Below are 22,453 nucleotides of genomic sequence, written 5' to 3'. Positions count from 1 at the left end.
GTCTCAGCTCTCCATAGTTGCAGCCGGGCTTCATTTGCCCATGCACAGGATGCATTTTTCCTGCTTCGTTTTCATTCTTTCCCTGTTTGCTGCTATTCCTCTTCGAAGACGACGTGTTGCAATTCCTGCAATGTGGTAGAGCCATTCGACTGGAGTTGATTTCAAGGAGCCTGTTATAATCATGCAGGTAGTCAGGCAGTAGTAGCCAACCGACACAGACGCAGGAACAGGGAAATAAACGCTTTTGTGTCACTTACGAGTTTCTAACCAGGAGCGAATTTTAATGTATCATCTGTGTGCTTTAATAGTTTAGGTTCTTGAGCTTCTGCGTGTAAATTTAATATCTGATAGCCACAGTTCTAGCGTTTTCGTTTGCGTCGGAAAGTAAACCGATTTTGTGACATATTACAAGTTCCTAATCAGGGGAAAATTATTTAGTTTCTCCTGAATTCTTCGGTAGTTAGGCTCTTGAATATCTGCGTATTACTAGACACAGTTCGTGCGTTTTCGTCAGGGTCTACAGTAGAAAAAAAAATGGTTCAAATGGCTCTGAGCACTGTGGGACTTAACTTCTAAGTTCATGAGTCCCCTAGAACTTAGAACTACTTAAACCTAACTAACGTAAGGACATCACACACATCCATGCCCGAGACAGATTTGAACCTGCGACCGTAGCGGTCGCGTGGTACCAGACTGTAGCACCTAGAACCGCTCGGCCACCCCGGCCGACTCTACAGTAGAGTTGCGCAGCACGTGTCGATAGTCCATTTATCTGCATAGTTTATTTTTCCACGGTTTTTAGTATGGACACAGACTGCAATTGTTATGTGCGCATGCGAGCCGAGTTGGTGACACTTTGCTCTCAGCTTCAGGCTGTGATGACTTCGGTTAAACAGCTTGACGCTGCAGTGGATGGGCACCACTGTTGTGGGCCAGCCATGGGGATCCAACGGACGTCCAGCACGTCAGAGTCCTCCTATCGGTCCTCACCGGTGGCCAACCCAGTTACTGCTCGCACTGAGGCTGACCCCTCGCCTGTGGTAGGGTGGGAGGTCGCCCCGGGGCGAAGCAGGCGGCGAAAGACTTCCCAGGCGGCCGCACGTAACGTCTCCCCAATTTGTCTGACAAACAAGTTCCAGTTGCTGTCCATGCCTTACGCTGACGCTGAGTCAGATGCTGTCGGCTGTCCTGTTTCAGAGGAAACCACGCAGCCTGCAAGATCTGGGCAATCACAGAGGGTGGATTATTGGTAGTTGGGAGCTCCAACGTTAGGCGCTTTATGGGGCCCCTTAGGGACTTGGCTGACTAGAAGGGTAAGAAAACCCATGTGCACTCCGTGTGCATATCGGGTGGAGTCATTCCAGATGTGGAAAGGGTGTTCCCGGATGCCATGAGCCCGCATCTCGTGGTCATGCGGTAGCGTTCTCGCTTCCCACGCCCGGGTTCCCGGTGGGGTCAGGGATTTTCTCTGCCTCGTGATGGCTGGGTGTTGTGTGATGTCCTTAGGTTAGTTAGGTTTAAGTAGTTCTAAGTTCTAGGGGACTGATGACCATAGATGTTAAGTCCCATAGTGCTCAGAGCCATTTGAACCATTTGATGCCATGAAGAACACAGATTGCAGCCAATTTCAAGTGGTTGCTGACGTTGGTACCAATGATGTGTGTCACTTTGGATCAGAAGAGATTCTCTCTGGTTTCGAGCGGCTAACAGAAATGGTAAAGGCTGCCAGTCTTGCTTGCAAGATGAAAGCAGAGCCGACCATTGCAGCACTGTCGACAGGACCAATTGCGGACCTCTGCTACAGAGCCGAGTGGAGGGTCTGAATCGGAGGCTCAGACGGTTCTGCAACCGTGTAGGCTGCAGATTCCTCGACTTGCGCCAGAGGGTGGTTGGGTTTCGGTTTCCGCCGAACAGGTCAGGTGTCCACTTTTCGCGGGCGGCGGCTACACGGGTAGCAGGGGCTGCGTGGCGTGGACTGTGCGGTTTTTTAGATTAGAGGGTCTCGGGAAAACACAAGAAGGGCTTCAGTCACAAAGGGTTCAGGCTGAACACAGGAAGAATTTAGATATAGGAACCATCGGTATAACAGTTGTAAATTGTCGTAGCTGTCTTAGGAAAGTACCAGAGCTCCAAACGCTAATAGAAAGCACTGATGCTCAAATCGTTATAGGCAGTGAAAGCCCTAGAAAGAAGAGTTGCAGTTTTAAAAGGCGGAAGTCCGTGTCTTAAAACATTTCATATAAAACTCGGCTGAAGGCCCCTATAAAGAATAACAATCTCATGCCTTAAGGGCAAGGCAAGAACATTAATTTAAGAGATTTAATACTCGGCTGAAGGCCACATATCAACAAATATGTTTAACGGCTTAAGGCCTAGAAAAAGAGTTTCAATTTAAAAGGCAGAAGGCCTTATAATATCTCATGTAAAATTCGGCTGAAGGGCCTATATAAAAGAATAACAATTTCATGGCTTAAGGGCAAGACAAGAACATTAAGAGACATTGATACTCGGCTGAAGGCCACACATCAACCAAATAACTAAAACCCAGACAGGGAAATTACTATGTAACACACAGATAACGGCGCTCAGAAGTTTCCAAGGGTCGCCCTGAGATTGTAACGCTATCGCCCGCTTAGGTGAGACAGGCAGCCTGTCCAACGACTTCTTAATCTGAAGGCAACCCAACCGACAGACAGCCGACCGACCAATCAACAAAATCATTTTGTTCTAATAATTAAATTAAAATAGTAAGTAGTCAAATTGTGGTGTCACCGCCAGACAACACACTTGCTAGGTGGTAGCCTTTAAATCGGCCGCGGTCCGTTAGTATACGTCGGACCCGCGTGTCGCCACTATCAGTGATTGCAGACCGAGCGCCGCCACACGGCAGGTCTAGAGAGACTTCCTAGCACTCGCCCCACTCGTACAGCCGACTTTGCTAGCGATGGTTTACTGACAAAATACGCTCTCATTTGCCGAGACGATAGTTTAACATAGCCTTCAGCTACGTCATTTGCTACGACCTAGCAAGGCGCCATTATCAGTTACTATTGCTCTTGTGAATCATGTACCGTCAGACCGACGTTCACTATTAATGGATTAAAGTTAAGTAATCCAACAGCTACGTCCGTTTTTCTAAATTCTAATTTCCTTGTCCTGTTCCAGACCTCACGCCAGCCTGCGTGAGCTAAAACACGTGCCTTTCTGCCTCCTTCTAGTAACACGGTGTTGGCTCTCCTGCCAACCAAAACACAAATAACATGAAATTCCCTAAAACTTCATACAAATACACGTGCTGTTTTATTACTGCGCTTACTAAAACAGTCCAAAGCGGAAAATGATTAAAGCTGTTAAAACTTAAAATACAGGGTGATTCAAAAAGAATACCATAACTTCAGGAATTTAAAACTCTGCAACGACAAAAGGCAGAGCTAAGCACTATCTGTCGGCGAATTAAGGGAGCTATAAAGTTTCATTTAGTTGTACATTTGTTCGCTTGAGGCGCTGTTGAGTAGGCGTCAGCGTCAGTTGATGCTAAGATGGCGACCGCTTAACAGAAAGCTTTTTGTGTTATTGAGTACGGCAGAAGTGAATCGACGACAGTTGTTCAGCGTGCATTTCGAACGAAGTATGGTGTTAAACCTCCTGATAGGTGGTGTATTAAACGTTGGTATAAACAGTTTACAGAGAATGTGTGTTTGTGCAAAGGGAAAAGTTCTGGACGGCCGAGAACGAGTGATGAAAATGTAGCACACATCCAGCAAGCATTTGTTCGCAGGCCAGGAAAATCGACTCGCAGAGCTAGCAGAGAGCTGCAAATTCCACAATCAACTGTATGGAGAGTCCTACGAAAAAGGTTAGTTATGAAACCTTATCGTCTGAAATTGGTTCAAGCACTGTCTGCAGCTGATAAGATTAAAAGAATCGATTTCTGTGATTTTATCCTTGCTCAAATGGAAACAGATGAATCTTTCGTTTCAAAGATTGTGTTTAGTGATGAAGCAACTTTCCACACTAACGGGAAAGTCAACCGTCACAATGTCTGTATATGGGGCACTGAGAATCCGCGGGAAACAACTCAGTATGAACGTGACTCGCCTAAGGTGAACGTTTTCTGTGCCATTTCAGGTTATGCTGTCGAGCAATCCATTCAATATGCACACTGAACTTAGACAACCGTCGGGAATTTGCAGCGAATTACATTTTTATATCTAAATGAATATGGCATAAAGAGCAATTCTATTACAGATCCCGCGATACATATCCGCGCGTTGAATCCTCAGGGCTATCTATGGCGCTGTTTACCTCCTCGTGCTGTCGAGCAAGTCATTCGACATACGACTCGTACACGATGAATAGTGACAATCTTCAGGAATTTGCGATGAACTACATTTTTATTTCCAAATAGAGATCTATACATCTACATCTACATCATACTCTGCAAGCCACCTAATAGTATGTGGCGGAGGGTACTTTCGGTACCACTATCTGATCCCTCCAGCCCTGTTCCACTCGCGAACAATGCGTGGGAAGAATGGCTGTCGGTAGGCCTCGGTATTGGCTCTAATGTCTCGAATTTTCTCTTAGTGGTCAATATGCGAGATGTATGTGGGAGGGCGGAGGGGGGGGGGAAGTAATACGTTTTCCGTCTCCTCCTGAAAAGTACTGTCCAGAAATTTCAATACTAAATCTCCCCATAATACACAGCGCCTATCTTGTAATGTCTGCCAGCGGAGTTCGCTTAGCATCTCCGTAACGCTCTCTCGCCAATTAAACGCGACGCGACGAAACGCGCCGCTCTTCGTTGGATCTTCTCCATCTCCTCTATCAGTCCTACCTCATAGGAACAATACTCAATAATCGGGCGGAAGGGCGCCATAGATGCCACTTCTTTCGTGGATGAGTTACATTTCCTTAAGGTTCTTCCGATGAATCAGAGTCTGGTATCTGCTTTTCCCACTATCTGTTTTATGTGGTCATTCCACTTCAGGTCGCTCTGGATAGCTACGCCTAGATATTTTATGGCAGACGCTGTCTCCAGCTGTTTGTCATCAATAGTATAGCTGTACAGTAGTGGATTTATTTTCCTATGTATGCGCGATATGTTACATTTATTTACGTTCAGGGTCAATAGCCAGAGTCTGCACCAATCATCAATTCTCTGCAGGTCGTTCTGCAAATTCTTACTATCTTCTGGCGTTGCTACTTTGGTATAAAGAACTGCTTCATCTGCGAATAGCCTTAAAGAGCATCCGACGCTTTCTACTAGATCATTTATATATTCTGTAAACAGCAACGGTCCTATCACACTTCCCTGTGGTACTCCGGATATTACCTTTACATCTGTCGATTTTGTTCCGTTAAGAGCAACATGTTGAGTTCTATTTGCAAGAAAGGCTTGAATCCATTGCAAGTTTGCCATGGCACGGCATGAAGCCCAGTTACATTACAGGTCCAACAACACAAGTCTGCATGTTAACCCTTCAAGGCTGTCTATGATCGTATCCTTATGCTGTTGAGCAGGTCTTTCGACATAACGTGATGAAGAGTGACGACTGTCAGGAATTTGCAATTAACTACATTTTGTTTTCAAAATAAAGATGGCACGAAGATCAGTTCTATTAGAGGTCCTAGAGTATAGGTCCCATGTTGACACCTGAGGGCAGCTTTTGGTGGTTTAATCAGCTTACGCCATAGGGCACAGCATTCGATATATAAGTTGAACTGTGACACTCATCAGGAATTTACTGTGAATTAGACTTTCACATCTAAATGAAGATGGTACAATGCTCTTTTTCTGAAGAATACTCAGTATTGTAGAACACGCAGTATAATGTCGTTTATTGAAACTGGGGTACACTTCTCGAACAATCACTATATGCACACAAAGAAAACAACATGTAGACGACTATTCATCAAGAGCGTCAGTGAGGTCCGCCAGAGCTGGACCTAGCTCGGCGAGGAACTGGCTGTACTGCTGCTGCGCTGGCGTTATAAAGCCGGCGGAGGTCCGCGGAGTACTCCAACTTTCCCTGTGTCTGTGAGGCGACCTCTGCAGAAAAAGGTTCGCATTAGTCTCTAGCAAGTTCTGTTTGTTTTGAAGAATTGTTTTCCTATTGGTTGCGCCTGCAAGTGCTTGTGTATGTTATATGGTACACAGGGGTGTCTTGAGTGTAGTCTGCCTGGCAGGGGCCGTCTGTGGCAGACGTAACATTTTCAGTGTAAGTCCACTTACTGCTCCTGAGGACAGCGTTAGGTGATTGTTTTTCATCACGTCGTCCAGCAAGCCACTCGCGGCTTTCTTTCACATGGTGGACTGACTGGCTGCGCTGTGTGTCCCACAGTGGAGGTGGAGGCCACGACGCCGCCGCCGACGCCGCCTCCTCCACCGCCGACGCCGCGCCGCCCGCCCCCGCCGCCTCCCACGCCTGTGGCGGTACCTCGGTTTCCACCGTCGCCCCCGCCAGAGCCGGAGCCACCGGCGACGCCACCCCCGCCCCCGCCCCCGCCACCGCGACGGCAGCCGGTACCAGCCACTCCACCACCCACGCCACCTCCGGTCAAAGAGCCGCCACCGCCGCCGTCTGGTATCCCCTCCGCCTCCAGAGTGGAGCCAGTCATCCCGGGTGAGTACTGCAAGGCTTTCACTAATTCAGTTTCTGTTCCCTGCATGCAGTATGTAGGGAAAGCCTGCCGCTCAATTAGCTGATATAATTCCGTGTCAGAAGCTAGCGCTTTTCCACAGCAATACGTTGATCGACCGACACTTCTCAGTTTTTCTGAGCTGAGATTAGCAAGTGGAGTTGAGATCCCTGAACAACGTTATACCTCTAAGATCAGTTTTTTTTTCTTTATTGTAATTTTTATACCTATACATATACATAGGTAGGCTGGCAGCAGCATCGTACGCTGCTCTTCAGCCTTCGAGTTTACAATGAGAAAAAACATGAAGAAGATACATAATAGATAGATTGACGGGCAAAAAACAGTAGACAATAAAAAACATGGGGCCGTTCACACTCGACGAAAATGACACTGAAACACGTTGGCTCTAAGATCAGTCCTCGTTCCCCCTTCTGTTCGATTCATATGTCCAAATTCCACTTAGGAATGGAGGTTATCGCTGAGAAAACCGGTATTCGGTTACATCGTTTTTTTTTTTCAGTTTAACCGGACTATTATGTAACCATATACAGGGTGGTCCATTGATCGTGACGGGGCCAAATATCTCACAAAATAAGCGTCAAACAAAGAAACTACAAAGAACAAAACTTGTCTATCTTGAAGGGGGAAACCAGATGGCGCTATGGTTCGCCCACTAGATGGCGCTGCCATAGGTCAAACGGATATCAACTGCGTTTTTTTAAATAGGAACCCCCATTGTTTATTACATATTCGTGTAGTACGTAAAGAAATATGAATGTTTTAGTTGGACCACTTTTTTCGCTTTGTGATAGATGGCGCTGTAAAAGTCACTAACGTTTAAGTACGTGGTATCACGTAACATTCCGCCAGTGCGGACGGTATTTGCTTCGTGATACATCACCCGTGTTAAAATGGATTTTATACCAATTGCGGTAAAGATCGATATCGTGTTGATGTATGGCTACTGTGATCAAAATGCCCAACGGGCGTGTGCTATGTCTGCTGCTCGGTATCCTGGACGACATCATCCAAGTGTCCGGACCGTTCGCCGGATAGTTACGTTATTTAAGGAAACGGGAAGTATTTGGCCACATGTGAAACGTCAACCACGACCTGCAGCAAATGATGGTGCCCAAGTAGGTGTTTTAGCTGCTGTCGCGGCTAATCCGCACATCAGTAGCAGACAAATTGCGCGAATCGGGAATCTCAAAAACGTCAGTGTTAAGAATCAACATCGATTGCACCCATACCATATTCCTATGCACCAGGAATTGCGTGGCGACGACTTTGAACGTCGTGTACAGTTCTGCCACTGGGCACAAGAGAAATTACGGGACGATGACAGATTTTTTGCACGCGTTCTATTTAGCGACGAATCGTCATTCACCAACAGTTGTAACGTAAACCGGCATAATATGCACTATTGGGCAACGGAAAATCCACGATGGCTACGACAAGTGGAACATCAGTGACCTTGGCGGGTTAATGTATAGTGCGGCATTATGGGAGGAAGGATAATTGGATAATTGGCCCCCATTTTATCGATGGCAATCTAAATGGTGCAATGTATGCTGATTTCCTACGAAATGTTCTACCGACGTTACTACAAGATGTTTCACTGGATGACAGAATGGCGATATACTTCCAACATGATGGACGTCCGGCACATAGCTCGCGTGCGGTTGAAGCGGTACTAAATAGCATATTTCACGACAGGTGGATTGGTCGTCGAAGCACCATACCATGACCCGCACGTTCACGGGATCTGACGTCCCGGATTTCTTTCTGTGGGCAAAGTTGAAGGATTTTTACTATCGTGATCCACCGACAACGCCTGACAACATGCGTCAACACCGGTAATGTTTCACGAAGCAAATACCGTCCCCACTGGCGGAATGTTACGTGATACCACGTACTTACACGTTAGTGACTATTACAGCGCCATCTATCACAAAGCGAAAAAGTGTTCCAACTAAAACATTCTTATTTCTTTACGCACTACACGAATATGTAATGAAAAATGGGTGTTCCTATTTAAAAAAGACGCCGTTGATATCCGTTTGACCTCTGGCACCGCCATCTAGCGGGCCAACCATAGCGCCATCTGGTTTCCCCCTTCAAGCTAGACAAGTTTCGTTTTTTGTAGTTTTTTCGCTTGATGCTTATTTCGTGAGATATTTGGCCCGGTCACGATCAATGGACCACCCTGTATATGAAGAAAGTAACCGTTCTCGAAAGAACAGACACCATAGATGACCGAGCAGCTTCTCTAGAATAAATGATAATTAATTGAAACCCTCAGCTGCCGACAGGTGTTGATACACCTCGATGGGGACAGCTGAAAAAAGTTTGCCCCGACTGGGACTCGAACTTCGGATCTCCTGCTTACATGGCAGATGCTCTATCCATCTGAGCCACCGAGGACGCAGATGAATAGCGCGACTGCAGGTACATATCCCTTGCACGCTCCCCGTGATACCCACATTCCCAACTGTCCACAGTCTGTCCGGGTTCGAGTCCCAGTCCGGGATACATTTTCAGCTGTCCCCATCAAGGTATATCAACAACACCTGTGGGTAGGTGAGGGTTTCAATTAAATATCATTTATTATGTAACCGGACATTTAAAACCACCCAAAGTGCCGGCCGGGGTGGCCGAGAGGTTCTAGGCGCTACAGTCTGGAACCGCGCGACCGCTACTGTCGCAGGTTCGAATCCTGCCTCGGGCATATGTGTGTGTGATGTCGTTAGGTTAATTAGGTTTAAGTAGTTCTACGTTATAGGGGACTGATGACCTCAGATGTTAAGTCCCATAGTGCTCAGAGTCATTTGAACCATTTTTGAACCGCCCAAAGTAACTTGTTTCTGACGTAACCAATTTTCGATTTTTATTCCTATTATTTCCTTTACCAAAGTAGAAAACGAAAAATAGTTCAAAATTTTGAATGCCTCAGGCTCGAGGTACACAGAATCAAAATATTAAATTAAGCAGGCAAAAAAAAGAAAAGTTAGCCCACCCACCGTTTGCTGCTTCTCTCGGAAAGTGGTAAGTGGCTGAATGGTACAAAAAATCAACAGTATTCTCCTATTAATTCTAATTTTTTGATAGACCAGAGAGTTACCGCCCCATTGCCCTTCTCAGTATGGTCTATAAATTACTAGAAAGACTGCTCCTCAACAGAATAGGCCAGACTATACTCAAAAAAATCCCTATCGAACAAGCAGAATTCCGTCCATATCGCTGCTGTACAGATCAAGTCCTATCACTGACAACATATATAGAGGTGGGGTTCCAGAAGAAACATAAAGTAGCTGCAGCATTCGTAGACCTAACAGCAGCCTATGATACAGTTTGGAAACAGGGGCTCATGTACAAATTAATCTGTGCCGTCCCCTGCAAGAAGATAACCAACCTCATTGACGATATGTTGTCAAATAGAACCTTCCACGTAATGATGGGGAATGAGAGAAGTAAACAGATGAAACTCAGTAATGGATTCCCACAAGGCTCTGTCCTTGCGCCCCTTCTTTTCAGCCGTTACATCGCTGACATGCCTGCAACCAGATCGCGCAAATTTTGTTATGCTGATGACTGGGCTCTAGCAACAGCCAACAGAAATATAGAAACTGCCGAAGATATCCCTACGAGTGACCTAGGGATTCTCAGCGAGTACTTTAGAAAATGGAGGCTACAACCTAGTGCTACAAAGACGGAAGTATCTACCTTCCATTTGAACAACAAAATGGCCAACAGAGTACTACAAGTCTATGTAGACGGGAAATTACTAAATCACAACAAACACCCAAAGTACCTTGGGGTTACCCTAGATAGGACACTAACATTCAAAGAACACCTGACGAAAACTGCAGCGAAACTTAAAACACGCAACAACATATTGCAGAAGCTCTGTGGCACCACCTGGGGCTCCACAGCATCTACCTTAAGAACATCAGCACTTGGCTTGGTGTATCCAGTGGCAGAATACTGTGCCCCAGTGTGGCTCAACAGCAAACACACACACATGGTAGATAGCCAACTTAATGCAACAATGCGTATTATATCAGGCACAATCAGGCCAACTCCTGCAGTGTGGCTGCCCGTTCTCAGTAACGTAGCCCCTCCTAACCTGCGCCGAGAACACGCTCTGGTTAGAGAATTTCAAAAAATCGTGACTAACCCTCACGAGATCCAAGGAAACCGACTCCGGTCTAGGCATCCTCCACTAAAGACCGCACAGGCTCTGCACCAAACCAACTTTAAAATACGAGGTGCATTCAAGTTCTAAGGCCTCCGATTTTTTTCTAATTAACTACTCACCCGAAATCGATGAAACTGGCGTTACTTCTCGACGTAATCGCCCTGCAGACGTACACATTTTTCACAACGCTGACGCCATGATTCCATGGAAGCGACGAAGGCTTGTTTAGGAGTCTGTTTTGACCACTGGAAAATCGCTGAGGCAATAGCAGCACGGCTGGTGAATGTGCGGCCACGGAGAGTGTCTTTCATTGTTGGAAAAAGCCAGAAGTCACTAGGAGCCAGGTCAGGTGAGTAGGGAACATGAGGAATCACTTCAAAGTTGTTATCACGAAGAAACTGTTGCGTAACGTTAGCTCGATGTGCGGGTGCGTTGTCTTGGTGAAACAGCACATGCGCAGCCCTTCCCGGACGTTTTTGTTGCAGTGCAGGAAGGAATTTGTTCTTCAAAACATTTTCGTCGGATGCACCTGTTACCGTAGTGCCCTTTGGAACGCAATGGGTAAGGATTACGCCCTCGCTGTCCCAGAACATGGACACCATCATTTTTTCAGCACTGGCGGTTACCCAAAATTTTTTTGGTGGTGGTGAATCTGTGTGCTTCCATTGAGCTGACTGGCGCTTTGTTTCTGGATTGAAAAATGGCATCCACGTCTCATCCATTGTCACAACCGACGAAAAGAAAGTCCCATTCATGCTGTCATTGCGTGTCAACATTGCTCGGCAACATACCACACGGGCAGCCATGTGGTCGTCCGTCAGCATTCATGGCACCCATTTGGATGACACTTTTCGCATTTTCAGGTCGTCATGCAGGATTGTGTGCACAGAACCCACAGAAATGCCAACCCTGGAGGCGATCTGTTCAACAGTCATTCGGCGATCCCACAAAACAATTCTCTCCACTTTCCCGATCGTGTCGTCAGACTGGCTTGTGCGAGTCCGAGGTTGTTTCGGTTTGTTGTCACACGATGTTCTGCCTTCATTAAACTGTCGCACCCACGAATGCACTTTCGACACATCCATAACTCCACCACCACATGTTTCCTTCAACTGTTGATGAATTTCAATTGGTTTCACACCGCGCAAATTCAGAAAACGAATGATTGCACGCTGTTCAAGTAAGGAAAACGTCGCCATTTTAAGTATTGAAATCAGTTCTCATTCTCGCCGCTGGCGGTAAAATTCCATCTGCCGTACGGTGCTGCCATCTCTGGGACGTATTGACAATGAACGCGGAGAAAAAAAATCGGAGGCCTCAGAACTTGAATGCACCTCGTAAATGACCGATGGAAAGAGGAATGGGAGAGCAGAACAGCAGTAAACTGCCATGCATCTTTAGTAAACCAAAAGGATTTGATTTCCCCCGCAAAGTTTGGTAAACTCTTAATCGCATCAGAACCAACTGTGGGAGATGCGCCGACTCCTTACACAGATGGGGTGAACTCCCTTCCGCCGCTTGCGACTGTGGCGCTGAGAGACAGACGGTCAAACACATCGTGCAGGAATGCCCACTAAGGGCATACGAGGGTGACCCACAGGATTTCCTAATGGCGACCCGAGAGGCAATCGACTATTTATTATCTAAGCTGGACGTCTGCTTGTGATTGCTCTTCTGTGAGTGTAAATTTACAATTGGCGGTGTTGTTATATACAAACTGTTATTTATTGCTCTGTTTATACATATGTGACTTTTCTTAAATCGTGTTGTTTCTGTAATTTTGACTGTGATGTTATGAGGCATACGCTAAATAAATAAATAAATTTTGAAACTCGACTCAAAAATCAGGGATTATAACACTATTTCAACATTACAAATAGTCAGTGCTAAAGACTGAAAACTGAGGCTGAAGAACTCTGTTTTTCGTGTTAATATTTCCGTTTTCAAGGGTGACAAGCAAATAAAGGCACGTTATGTGGACACAGGCAGTTTTTAGTAACTGTGAATGAACTGTTAATGTCTACCTTTTCTACTTAAATTTTGTCACAAATTCGCTGTTGCTTCTCCAGTTTTTGACTTTTTACAGCAAATGCAACACTGTACTTAATTGATGCTGCACTTCGCAAAAATTTGCAGACTAGGGATCCTGTGCTACAATAGATGTCTTACGACGGCAACGTGAAAGCACCATATAGACCAGACGCGGCAAGTCTTGTGCACTGGCGTACCATCTACACTGAACATCCGAAGAAACTGGTACAACTGCCTAATATCGTGTAGGGCCCCCGCGAGCACGCAGAAGTGCCGCAACACGACGTGGCATGGACTCGACTAATGTCTGAAGAAGTGCTGGAGCCAAATGACACCACGAATCCTGCAGCGCTGTCCATAAATCCGTAAGAGTACGAGTGGGTCTTAATGTGTAATAGGCAGACATCTACCCAGACCATCACACTGGAATTCCAAACTGCATCAGGATCCACTGCAAGTACTATGACAGTTAGCCGGGAGGTGAGAAAACTTGGATTTCATGATCGAGCGGCAACTCATAAGCCGCACATCACGCCGGTAAATGCCAAACGACCATTCGCTTGGTGTAAGGAGCGTAAACATTGGACGATTGAACACTGGAAAAACGTTGTATGGAGTGACGAATCGTGGTACACAATGTGGCGATCTGATGGCAGGGTGTGGGTATGGCGAATGCCCGGTGGACGCCATGTGACAGCGAGAGTAGCGCCAACAGTAAAATTCGGAGGCGGTGGTGTTATGGTGTGGTCGTGTTTTCCATGTATGGGGCTTGCAAAAAAAAAATGGTTCAAATGGCTCTGAGCACTATGAAACTTAACATCTGAGGTGATCAGTCCCCTAGAACTTAGAACTACTTAAACCTAACTAACCTAAGGACATCACCCACATCCATGCCCGAGGCAGGATTCGAACCTGCGACCGTAGCGGTCGCGCGGTTCCAGACTGAAGCGCCTAGAACCGCTCGGCCACTGTGGCCGGCTATGGGGCTTGCACCCCTTAGTATTTTGCGTGGCACTATCACAGCAAAGCCCTACATCATTGGTGTTTTAAACACCTTCCTGCTTCCTACTGTTGAAGAGCAGTTTGGGGATGGTGATTGCATCTTTCCACATGATCGAGCACCTGTTCATAATGCATAAATACAGAGGCCAACCAGCTCTCTGACCGAACGCGCTGAGATACCGTGCCGACTTACTAATTCATTTTCAATGTTTCATCGTGCCAAAACTAAACTGTAATTTTAACTGCAACATAGAAAGTGAGTTTACTTTTATCTCTGGCAGTGAAGATGACTGTAGAACATTCGTTGTGCAAATCAAACTTTGCTATTGGACATCGTGGAAAGTCTGACAATGTGAGTCATGTTCATACGAAGGTACATCACATGAGTTTTCAAACGAAAATGCACTTCTTGATAAAAATACCAAAAAAATGAAAAGTACGAGGGCAGTTCAATAATTAATGCAACACATTTTTTTTTCTGAAGCAGGGGTTGTTTTATTCAGCATTGAAATACACCAGGTTATTCCCCAATCTTTTAACTACACAACACTATTTTTCAACGTAATCTCCATTCAATGCTACGGCCTTACGCCACCTTGAAATGAGGGCCTGTATGCCTGCACGGTACCATTCCACTGGTCGATGTCGGAGCCAACGTCGTACTGCATCAATAACTTCTTCATCATCCGCGTAGTGCCTCCCACGGATTGCGTCCTTCATTGGGCCAAACATATGGAAATCCGACGGTGCGAGATCGGGGCTGTAGGGTGCATGAGGAAGAACAGTCCACTCAAGTTTTGTGAGCTCCTCTCGGGTGCGAAGACTTGTGTGAGGTCTTGCGTTGTCATGAAGAAGGAGAAGTTCATTCAGATTTTTGTGCCTACGAACATGCTGAAATCGTTTCTTCAATTTCTGAAGAGTAGCACACTACACTTCAGAGTTGATCGTTTGACCATGGGGAAGGACATCGAACAGAATAACCCCTTCAGCGTCCCAGAAGACTGTAACTATGACTTTACCGGCTGAGGGTATGGCTTTAAACTTTTTCTTGGTAGGGGAGTGGGTGTGGCGCCACTCCATTGATTGCCGTTTTGTTTCAGGTTCGAAGTGATGAACCCATGTTTCATCGCCTGTAACAATCTTTGACAAGAAATTGTCACCCTCAGCCACATGACGAGCAAGCAATTCCGCGCAGATGGTTCTCCTTTGCTCTTTATGGTGTTCGGTTAGACAACGAGGGACCCAGCGGGAACAAACCTTTGAATATCCCAACTGGTGAGCAATTGTGACAGCACTACCAACAGAGATGTCAGGTTGAGCACTGAGTTGTTTGATGGTGATCCGTCGATCATCTCGAACGAGTGTGTTCGCACTCTCCGCCATTGCAGGAGTCACAGCTGTGCACGGCCGGCCCGCACGCGGGAGATCAGACTGTCTTGCTTGACCTTGCGGCAATGATGACACACGCTTTGCCCAACGACTCACCGTGCTTTTGTCCACTGCCAGATCACCGTAGACATTCTGCAAGCGCCTATGAATATCTGAGATGCCCCGGTTTTCCGCCAAAAGAAACTCGATCACTGCCCGTTGTTTGCAACGCACATCCGTTACAGACGCCATTTTAACAGCTCCGTACAGCGCTGCCACCTGTCGGAAGTCAATGAAACTATACGAGACGAAGCGGGAATGTTTGAAAATATTCCACAAGAAATTTCCGGTTTTTTCAACCAAAATTGGCCAAGAAAAAAAATGTGTTGCATTACTTATTGAACTGCCCTCGTACGATGACAGCGCAGCAGACTGATTGTAAAAAGTCATTTGGGATCATCTGAGTGCATGATGCAAATGTGAACTTCTATGACCATTATGTTTTGTAAATAAATTTTGTATCCCGACGTTTTCCTTAATATTGTCCTACGCAGTTTCTAAACTTTTAAAAGTCCCGTTTTTTTTCATAAGAATGAGAGTTACACCCTGCTTCACTTCTTACAAACGCCAGAGTCACGTTTCTTCGGTGAATACTTGTTCGCTATAATGCGTATAACCTGGCTTCATGTTAACACAGGTAGGACGACAGCGTATCAGTTTCGTTGGGAACATTTCGTTTACAGATGAATCCCCGTGAAAAATGTTTTACATCTGCTGTTATTAGTAATTAAACGCACGCGTATCCATCACATTCTGTTTTTACACAGAGTAAAGGCTTACGTTTTATAATTGTAATTAAATATGATAACCATACTGAAACAATATTTTTGCAAGCCTAATTATAGTAACATTTACGCATCAGAATCTTCGCCATTCATCGAGTTTTGGAGTGAGGGTCACCATGAACCTGTCAGCGCTCTGATAACGACACTTTCTAATTCTATATGAACTAATTCTAGATGCCACTGCATCTTACGTTTTACTTTCCGACACAGATGAAACATCTTGTCAGTTTTTCTGAAATGGTGGCTTTCACTTTTTACCCTTGGATGCTATAGCTGAGGAAAATTACAAACTGATGGCACATCATCTTCGCCACCACAAGCCCTACTGTTCAGAACATTAAGAGGAAAAATGTTTATTTCGTAGCTGTGTACGGCTTGGAAACCATCACTGATATTAGGCCTAATTATTGTATAATTGGTATCGTGAATTAGAAAAAGGCTATCAATAATGTAATTAATATTCAACCAACGTTTGCATGTACTTCTGAGAGGTTAATGTGTCATGACTTATCGATAAATTCGGGGCATTTATAAGCAACTATGTATTCTGAAACAGATAATTCGTACCTGTCGAGTGAAGATATCACTCCTTAGTTTCAACTTATAAGGTAATGCCTGATTTCCAGTACTGTATTATTAAAATTTTAATATATTTTTAAATACCTTAACCCTGGAGCGAAGTACTATTTGCTGGCACATTTTTTTCCGGGACACACAAACGCTACAGAACCCTAAGTCGTTTCAATAGTCCCCGTTATTTTTTAATTAGCCACTGACTGTAAGGCAACCGAAGTGATCTAGATAGTCTCTTGCGTGTGAAATGTTTACTCGTAAAATCGCAGTTGATTCAATTTGCAATTTAATCAAAATAAAAACTACACACGAACACAATTGACTTGTTTTATCTGCATAAACAGGGATGAAGTAAAACACAAAAGTATATTTTTGAAGTGTTAAATCGGATATATGTTTCCTTTAGTTCCGGTTCTACTAAAGTCATTTTGTAAGTATCAAAGTTACATTAGTATGGAGAGATGAATAAACACTTAAACAATGGCCACCGCTGCTAACAAATACATGCCATCTTCAAATTTCAATGTTAGGGCCACGAGTTAGATCTATAGCTACCATTAGTTACAAAACATCAACAAATGAAATTCGATTTGCTGGAATGATAATCGCTGTAGAGATCAACACTGTGAGGCATTTAATGTTTTTATCTTTCTCAGAACTTTGTACTTCTATCCATTCAAATTTAAAAATTTATACTCTGGATTTACTATGTAATAGTACCAATTAGAGTGAATAAACATTGTTAACGTTTTAAGTTTTTAATAACTGATATAATTTATTGCTAATGAAACCAAGAAACGCTCACAAATTCAGCAAAAATGAAATCTGTTCACAAAACATGTATGTATCCTGGTGTGATTTGGTACACTGCCATGCTTAAAATTTATACTATAAAGTAGTGATACTAGTTTATTTTATTATTATGTGTGTACTACTACGGGGTCGACAGAAGCGTCCAATCCAACGCGTCGGCTTTGACCCGTGACGTAAGGGTGTTGTCGTGTGTGACGTCATGACGGCGCGGAGTTTGGTTTGAGTGTGGCTGTCTCCAGTTCTGTTTTATCTTATTTTATTTACTTTTCTGATCTGTTCGTTCTATCTCGTGAGTTCTTTTTTTTAATTTTAAAACACTTATTACTTATTTTAATTATCTATTTCCTCGAATTTCTGTTTTAGTTTATTATATTTATCTTTCTGATCTGTTAGTTCTATCCCGTGAGATTTTTTTTTTTAAAAAGACAAAAAACGCTAATCAGCTACTGAAGCATCTTTATCTTCTATGGGTTGCAGGGGTTACGACCCCTGGGGAGGTGGGTGGGTATTCATGCATGACTGTCTTCACTTACACGTTGTAGCTACGCAAGGCGTCTAAATTTGTTTATATTTAGTTTGCCCGCCACCCAAAACACCCCATTTCCCGCGCTTGTCCCGTTAAAGTGTCATTAGGCTTCTTGTGGAAAGTGTGTGTGTTTGTTTTTGTTTCCGCCATATTTGTGACGTCATGGGTCAAAGCAGACGGGTGGGATCGGACGCTTCCGTATTTCCCTACTACGTCCTGTATGACGAATCCAATATCATTGTAAAATAATCCATCGCGAATAAAATTCTTCATTCTTGATTCTATAGAAGTTCAGGAATTGTGCTTATGGAGTACCATAGTGCAACTTCATATTATGTCCTGAAGTTGGTAGTGTTGACAACTGAAGAAATGGAGCAAGGAGGTATCACTATTACCGTTCGTATTGTAATTCAGATTAAAGGTTTTTCTTTCATTTTGTTTGCTTCTAGACGTATTGTGCAGTAATACAAAAGGACAAATAAAATAAAAATAAAATCTTTTCTTATGGGCTTACAAGCACTTTAGAGTAAAAATGTGCTAGTACTCTTTAACATCTACATCTGCATCTATATAGCGGTTAGCCAACATTTACACAAATGTAACTAAATCTGCGTTTTTCGAAGTTGAAGCAATAGTGTGTATGTATTGGTGAGATATTGTTTTGCTGTATAACTGAAATCTAATCTGATGTACACACATAAAAAAAAAGCTTCGCTTCTGAGAGTTCCGGAACCTGTACAGAAAACTGGATAGAGGTCAACATAAACATTATTTCTGCCCTTTTTATTGCTCATGAAAACCACACATTGCATGTTGTACCACCATACAGCGAGACCTTCAGAGGTTGTGTTCCAGTTTGCGGTACACACCAGTAGCACGTCCTCTTGCATTGATGCATGTCTGTATTCGTCGTGGCATACTATCCACAAGTTCATCCAGGCACTGTTGGTCCAGATTATCCCACTCTTCAACGGCAATTCGGCGTAGAGCCCTCAATCTGGTTGGTGGGTCACGTCGTCCATGAACAGCCCTTTTCAATATATCCCAGGCATGTTCAATATGTCTGAAGAACATACTGGCCACTCTAGTCGAGCGATGTCGTTATCCTGAAGGAAGTCATTCATAAGATGTGCACGGTGGGGGCGCGAATTGTCGTCCATGAAAACGAATGTCTCAGCAAATGCTGCTGATATTGTTGCACTACTGGTCGGAGGATGGCATTCACGTATCGTACAGCCGTTATGGCGCCTTCCATGACCACCAGTGGCGTAGCCGACTCCACATAATGCCACTCCAGAACAGCAGGGAACAAATTGTCGTCCATAAAACGAATGCCTCGGCAATATGCTGCTGATATTGTTGCACTGTTGGTCGGAGGAAGGCATTTACGTATCGTTCAGCCGTTACGGCGCCTTCCATGACCCCCAGTGGCATAAGCCGACTCCACATAATGCCACTCCATAACAGCAGGGAACCTCCACCTTGCTGCACTCGCTGGACAGTGTGTCTAAGGTGTTCAGCCTGACTGGGTTGCCTCCAAACACGTCTCCGACGATTGTCTGGTTGAAGGCATATGCAACACTCATTGTTGAAGAGAACGTGATGCCAACCCTGAGCGGTCCATTTGGCATGGGTGCTGGGTCCATCTGTACCACACTGCACGGTGTCGTACTTGCAAAGATAGACCTCGCCATGGACTTTGGGAGTGAAGTTGCGCATCATGCAGCCTTTTGCGCACAGTTTGAGTCGTAACATGATGGCCTGTGGGTGCATCGAAATCATCATTTTCACCATCGTGGCGTTGCTGTCAGGGTTCCTCTGAGCCATAATCCTTAGTTAGCGGTCTTCCACCGCAGTGGTAGCCCTTGGGCGGCCTGAGAGAGGGATATCATCGACAGTTCCTGCCTCTCTGTATCTTCTACAAGTCCGAACAACATCGCTTTGGTTCACTCCGAGACGCCTGGACACTTCCCTTGTTGAGAACCCTTCCTGACACAAAGTAACAATGCCGACGCCATCGAACCGCGGTAGCCATGGTTGAACTACAGACAATACGAGCCGTGTACCTCCTTCCTGGTGGAATGACCGAAACTGATCAGCTGTCGGACCCCCTCCGTCTAATAGGCGCTGCTAATGCGTAGTTGTTTACATCTTTGGGAGGGTTTAGTGACATCTCTGAACAATCAAACGGACTTTGTCTGTAATACAAAATCCACAGGCAACGTCTATCTTCAGGAGTTCTGGGAACCAGGGTATTGCAAAACTTTTTTTGATGTGTGTATAATCGGGCTGCAGGCATGGAACTCCAATAGTGAATTGAGACGATGTTCAAGAAACAGAAAAATTACCAAATCTCGTAAGACTCTTCGGAAATTTTCGTTGCAGTAGAATATCAATGCAGCGTTATATACCACAGTACAGCCCAAGCCTTTTCTGTCTGTGAAAAGAATCACAAAAGTTACATACCGCAGAAGGCCCTCTGTATTTTTCCTAGTTTGTACACTGTATGGAGACTTGACTGTTTTTAGTAAACATTTTTTGAATTTATATTGTATTTTTTGTCGTTAACAACATTAAGTGCTTTGAATATGACATACTGCCTTTACATATGGCATGCGGCAGGCCAGTCCTTGATTTGTCATTCACAAACCTTGCCTTTGCCAACTCACAATCAAATTATCATCTTTGAAACCATGTAGACATCAGGCTTCGCTACAGATCAGTCAGGCCTATGATATAGTTACACTGGATTTTCAAAAGCACGAGTTTCAAGAGAGAAAGCACCCCAGCTCATATGGTCCTGTATCTCCTTCTCATTCCTGATTCATGTTTTCCTCCTTCAGTGTAACATTGGTAATTAAAGAATCTGAATGTGAACAGCGCCACAAACACAGTGTGTGGGGACCTTGTTTTTGGTGTGCACTGAAGAGGTTGTAATAGTGTTTGTGGCAACTATTGGTAACTCATTTGTATACATTATGACCTTTGTGTGAACAGATAGCCCATCTTCCTCAGAGTGAGGAATATTTATACCCAACGCACTGTTTCATATTGACATTAACAATGGTAGAACTTGATACCTATGTAATAATCTTAATGCAGGCGCATACATCAAAATCTGTGCAATTCCTGGTTCATTTTTTGAAACAAATAATTTAATCCACATAATTTGCTATATCAAAGACAAAACCTGCTCTGTTGACCATACGTGTATGCATCTTGCGAACTGTGCACTTCTTGCCAATGTCTGCTGCTGAAGCACGTACATTTTTCTCTGTTGTTTTCTTTTGTTGTATGTCAAAGTGATGCTAGACAAGAACTGACAGTCTTAATTAGCCATTGATAATATAAAATGCGATAGCCATTAGAAGACAATGGATACAGTTCAAAGTAGGCAACAGTTTATATACAGACACATACTTAACACAATATTTTAAAGCAGTGAGTAAAGTGATTAAATGGTCATAGACTTAAATCAATTAAAAAGTTAATGTGAATTGATATACAATGAGTATTATTAAGATAGAATAAAGTTATCATTTTATAAACTGATAACCTTTGTACATATGAAGATTGACTAAGACTTTTAACTGTAGCTATAATCTCACAACGTGATATCAGATTTGTTCAATTCATATAATTATTTTATACTAGAATAGCTTGACTGCTAACAAGCTACTTTGAGATCATTTAATGGCATGTTCTGGGCAGATAGTGACAATTTAGTGTGGATTTTGAGATAATTCACATTGTGAGAGTTCTCAGTTTTTATGAATGTGTGCCTAAGAATATCACAATCAGCTTTTGTCCTGGTTCTGTAGCCATGCATTTCTTCTGTGACAACGATCCATACCAGCTGTTTTTGACAGAGGGTGCACACATGTAAATGTACATGTATATGACAGTCAGTAGCCTGAGCCTACATGAGAGAAGGTGATAATGCTCCCTGGCACCAATTTACAAATTACGTGTAATATTCTTCTTTGTATTTTTAAATTATTGGTAATATGAGAAGTGTGGCCCCACATAAGAAGTCCAAAATACATTACTCCAAGGTAGTCACAGATAACCAGCTCTATTTTTACACCAGAGATGGCAGACTTGTAAGTTTACAGACCTGACTGAGAGTTCTTCTTCTTCTTCTTCTCAAAAAGTCCAGCTTATAATTCGTAGATGCTTTTAGTGTAATTAAAATAGATTTACAGATCATCAAAGTACATTTTCCAGTTTATACATATCTCTTATCAGTGTCTCTCCTTTATGATGATCAGCCTTTATATATTAAACTTCACAGTTATGTGAAACAAATCGGGCTTACAGAAGCGTCCGATTCCACCCGTCTGCTTTGACCCATGACGTCACTAATATGGCGCAAACGACCATCCTCAACGTCTCCAATATGGCGCCTATGACGTCATTACATAAACACTACAACAAACACGAAAATACATG

The 22,453-nt window shown here is 44.1% G+C and overlaps 1 protein-coding gene across 1 annotated transcript in view; it reads left to right on the top strand.

Annotated features, from left to right (window-relative positions):
• Positions 1 to 22,453, top strand: part of LOC124552403 (collagen alpha-1(I) chain-like) — a 255,146-nt gene that overhangs the window by 64,357 nt on the left and 168,336 nt on the right. Inside the window, exon 3 of the mRNA XM_047126667.1 lies at positions 6,345 to 6,626. Coding sequence (XP_046982623.1) covers positions 6,345 to 6,626 — 282 coding nt within the window. The remainder of the gene's footprint in view (positions 1 to 6,344; positions 6,627 to 22,453) is intronic.

This window comes from Schistocerca americana, chromosome 10, assembly GCF_021461395.2.
Source record: "Schistocerca americana isolate TAMUIC-IGC-003095 chromosome 10, iqSchAmer2.1, whole genome shotgun sequence".
In the NCBI taxonomy this organism is placed as follows: Eukaryota; Metazoa; Arthropoda; class Insecta; order Orthoptera; family Acrididae; genus Schistocerca; species Schistocerca americana.
Note: the sequence above shows the minus strand (reverse complement) of the source record. Positions and strands in the feature narration are given on the sequence as shown.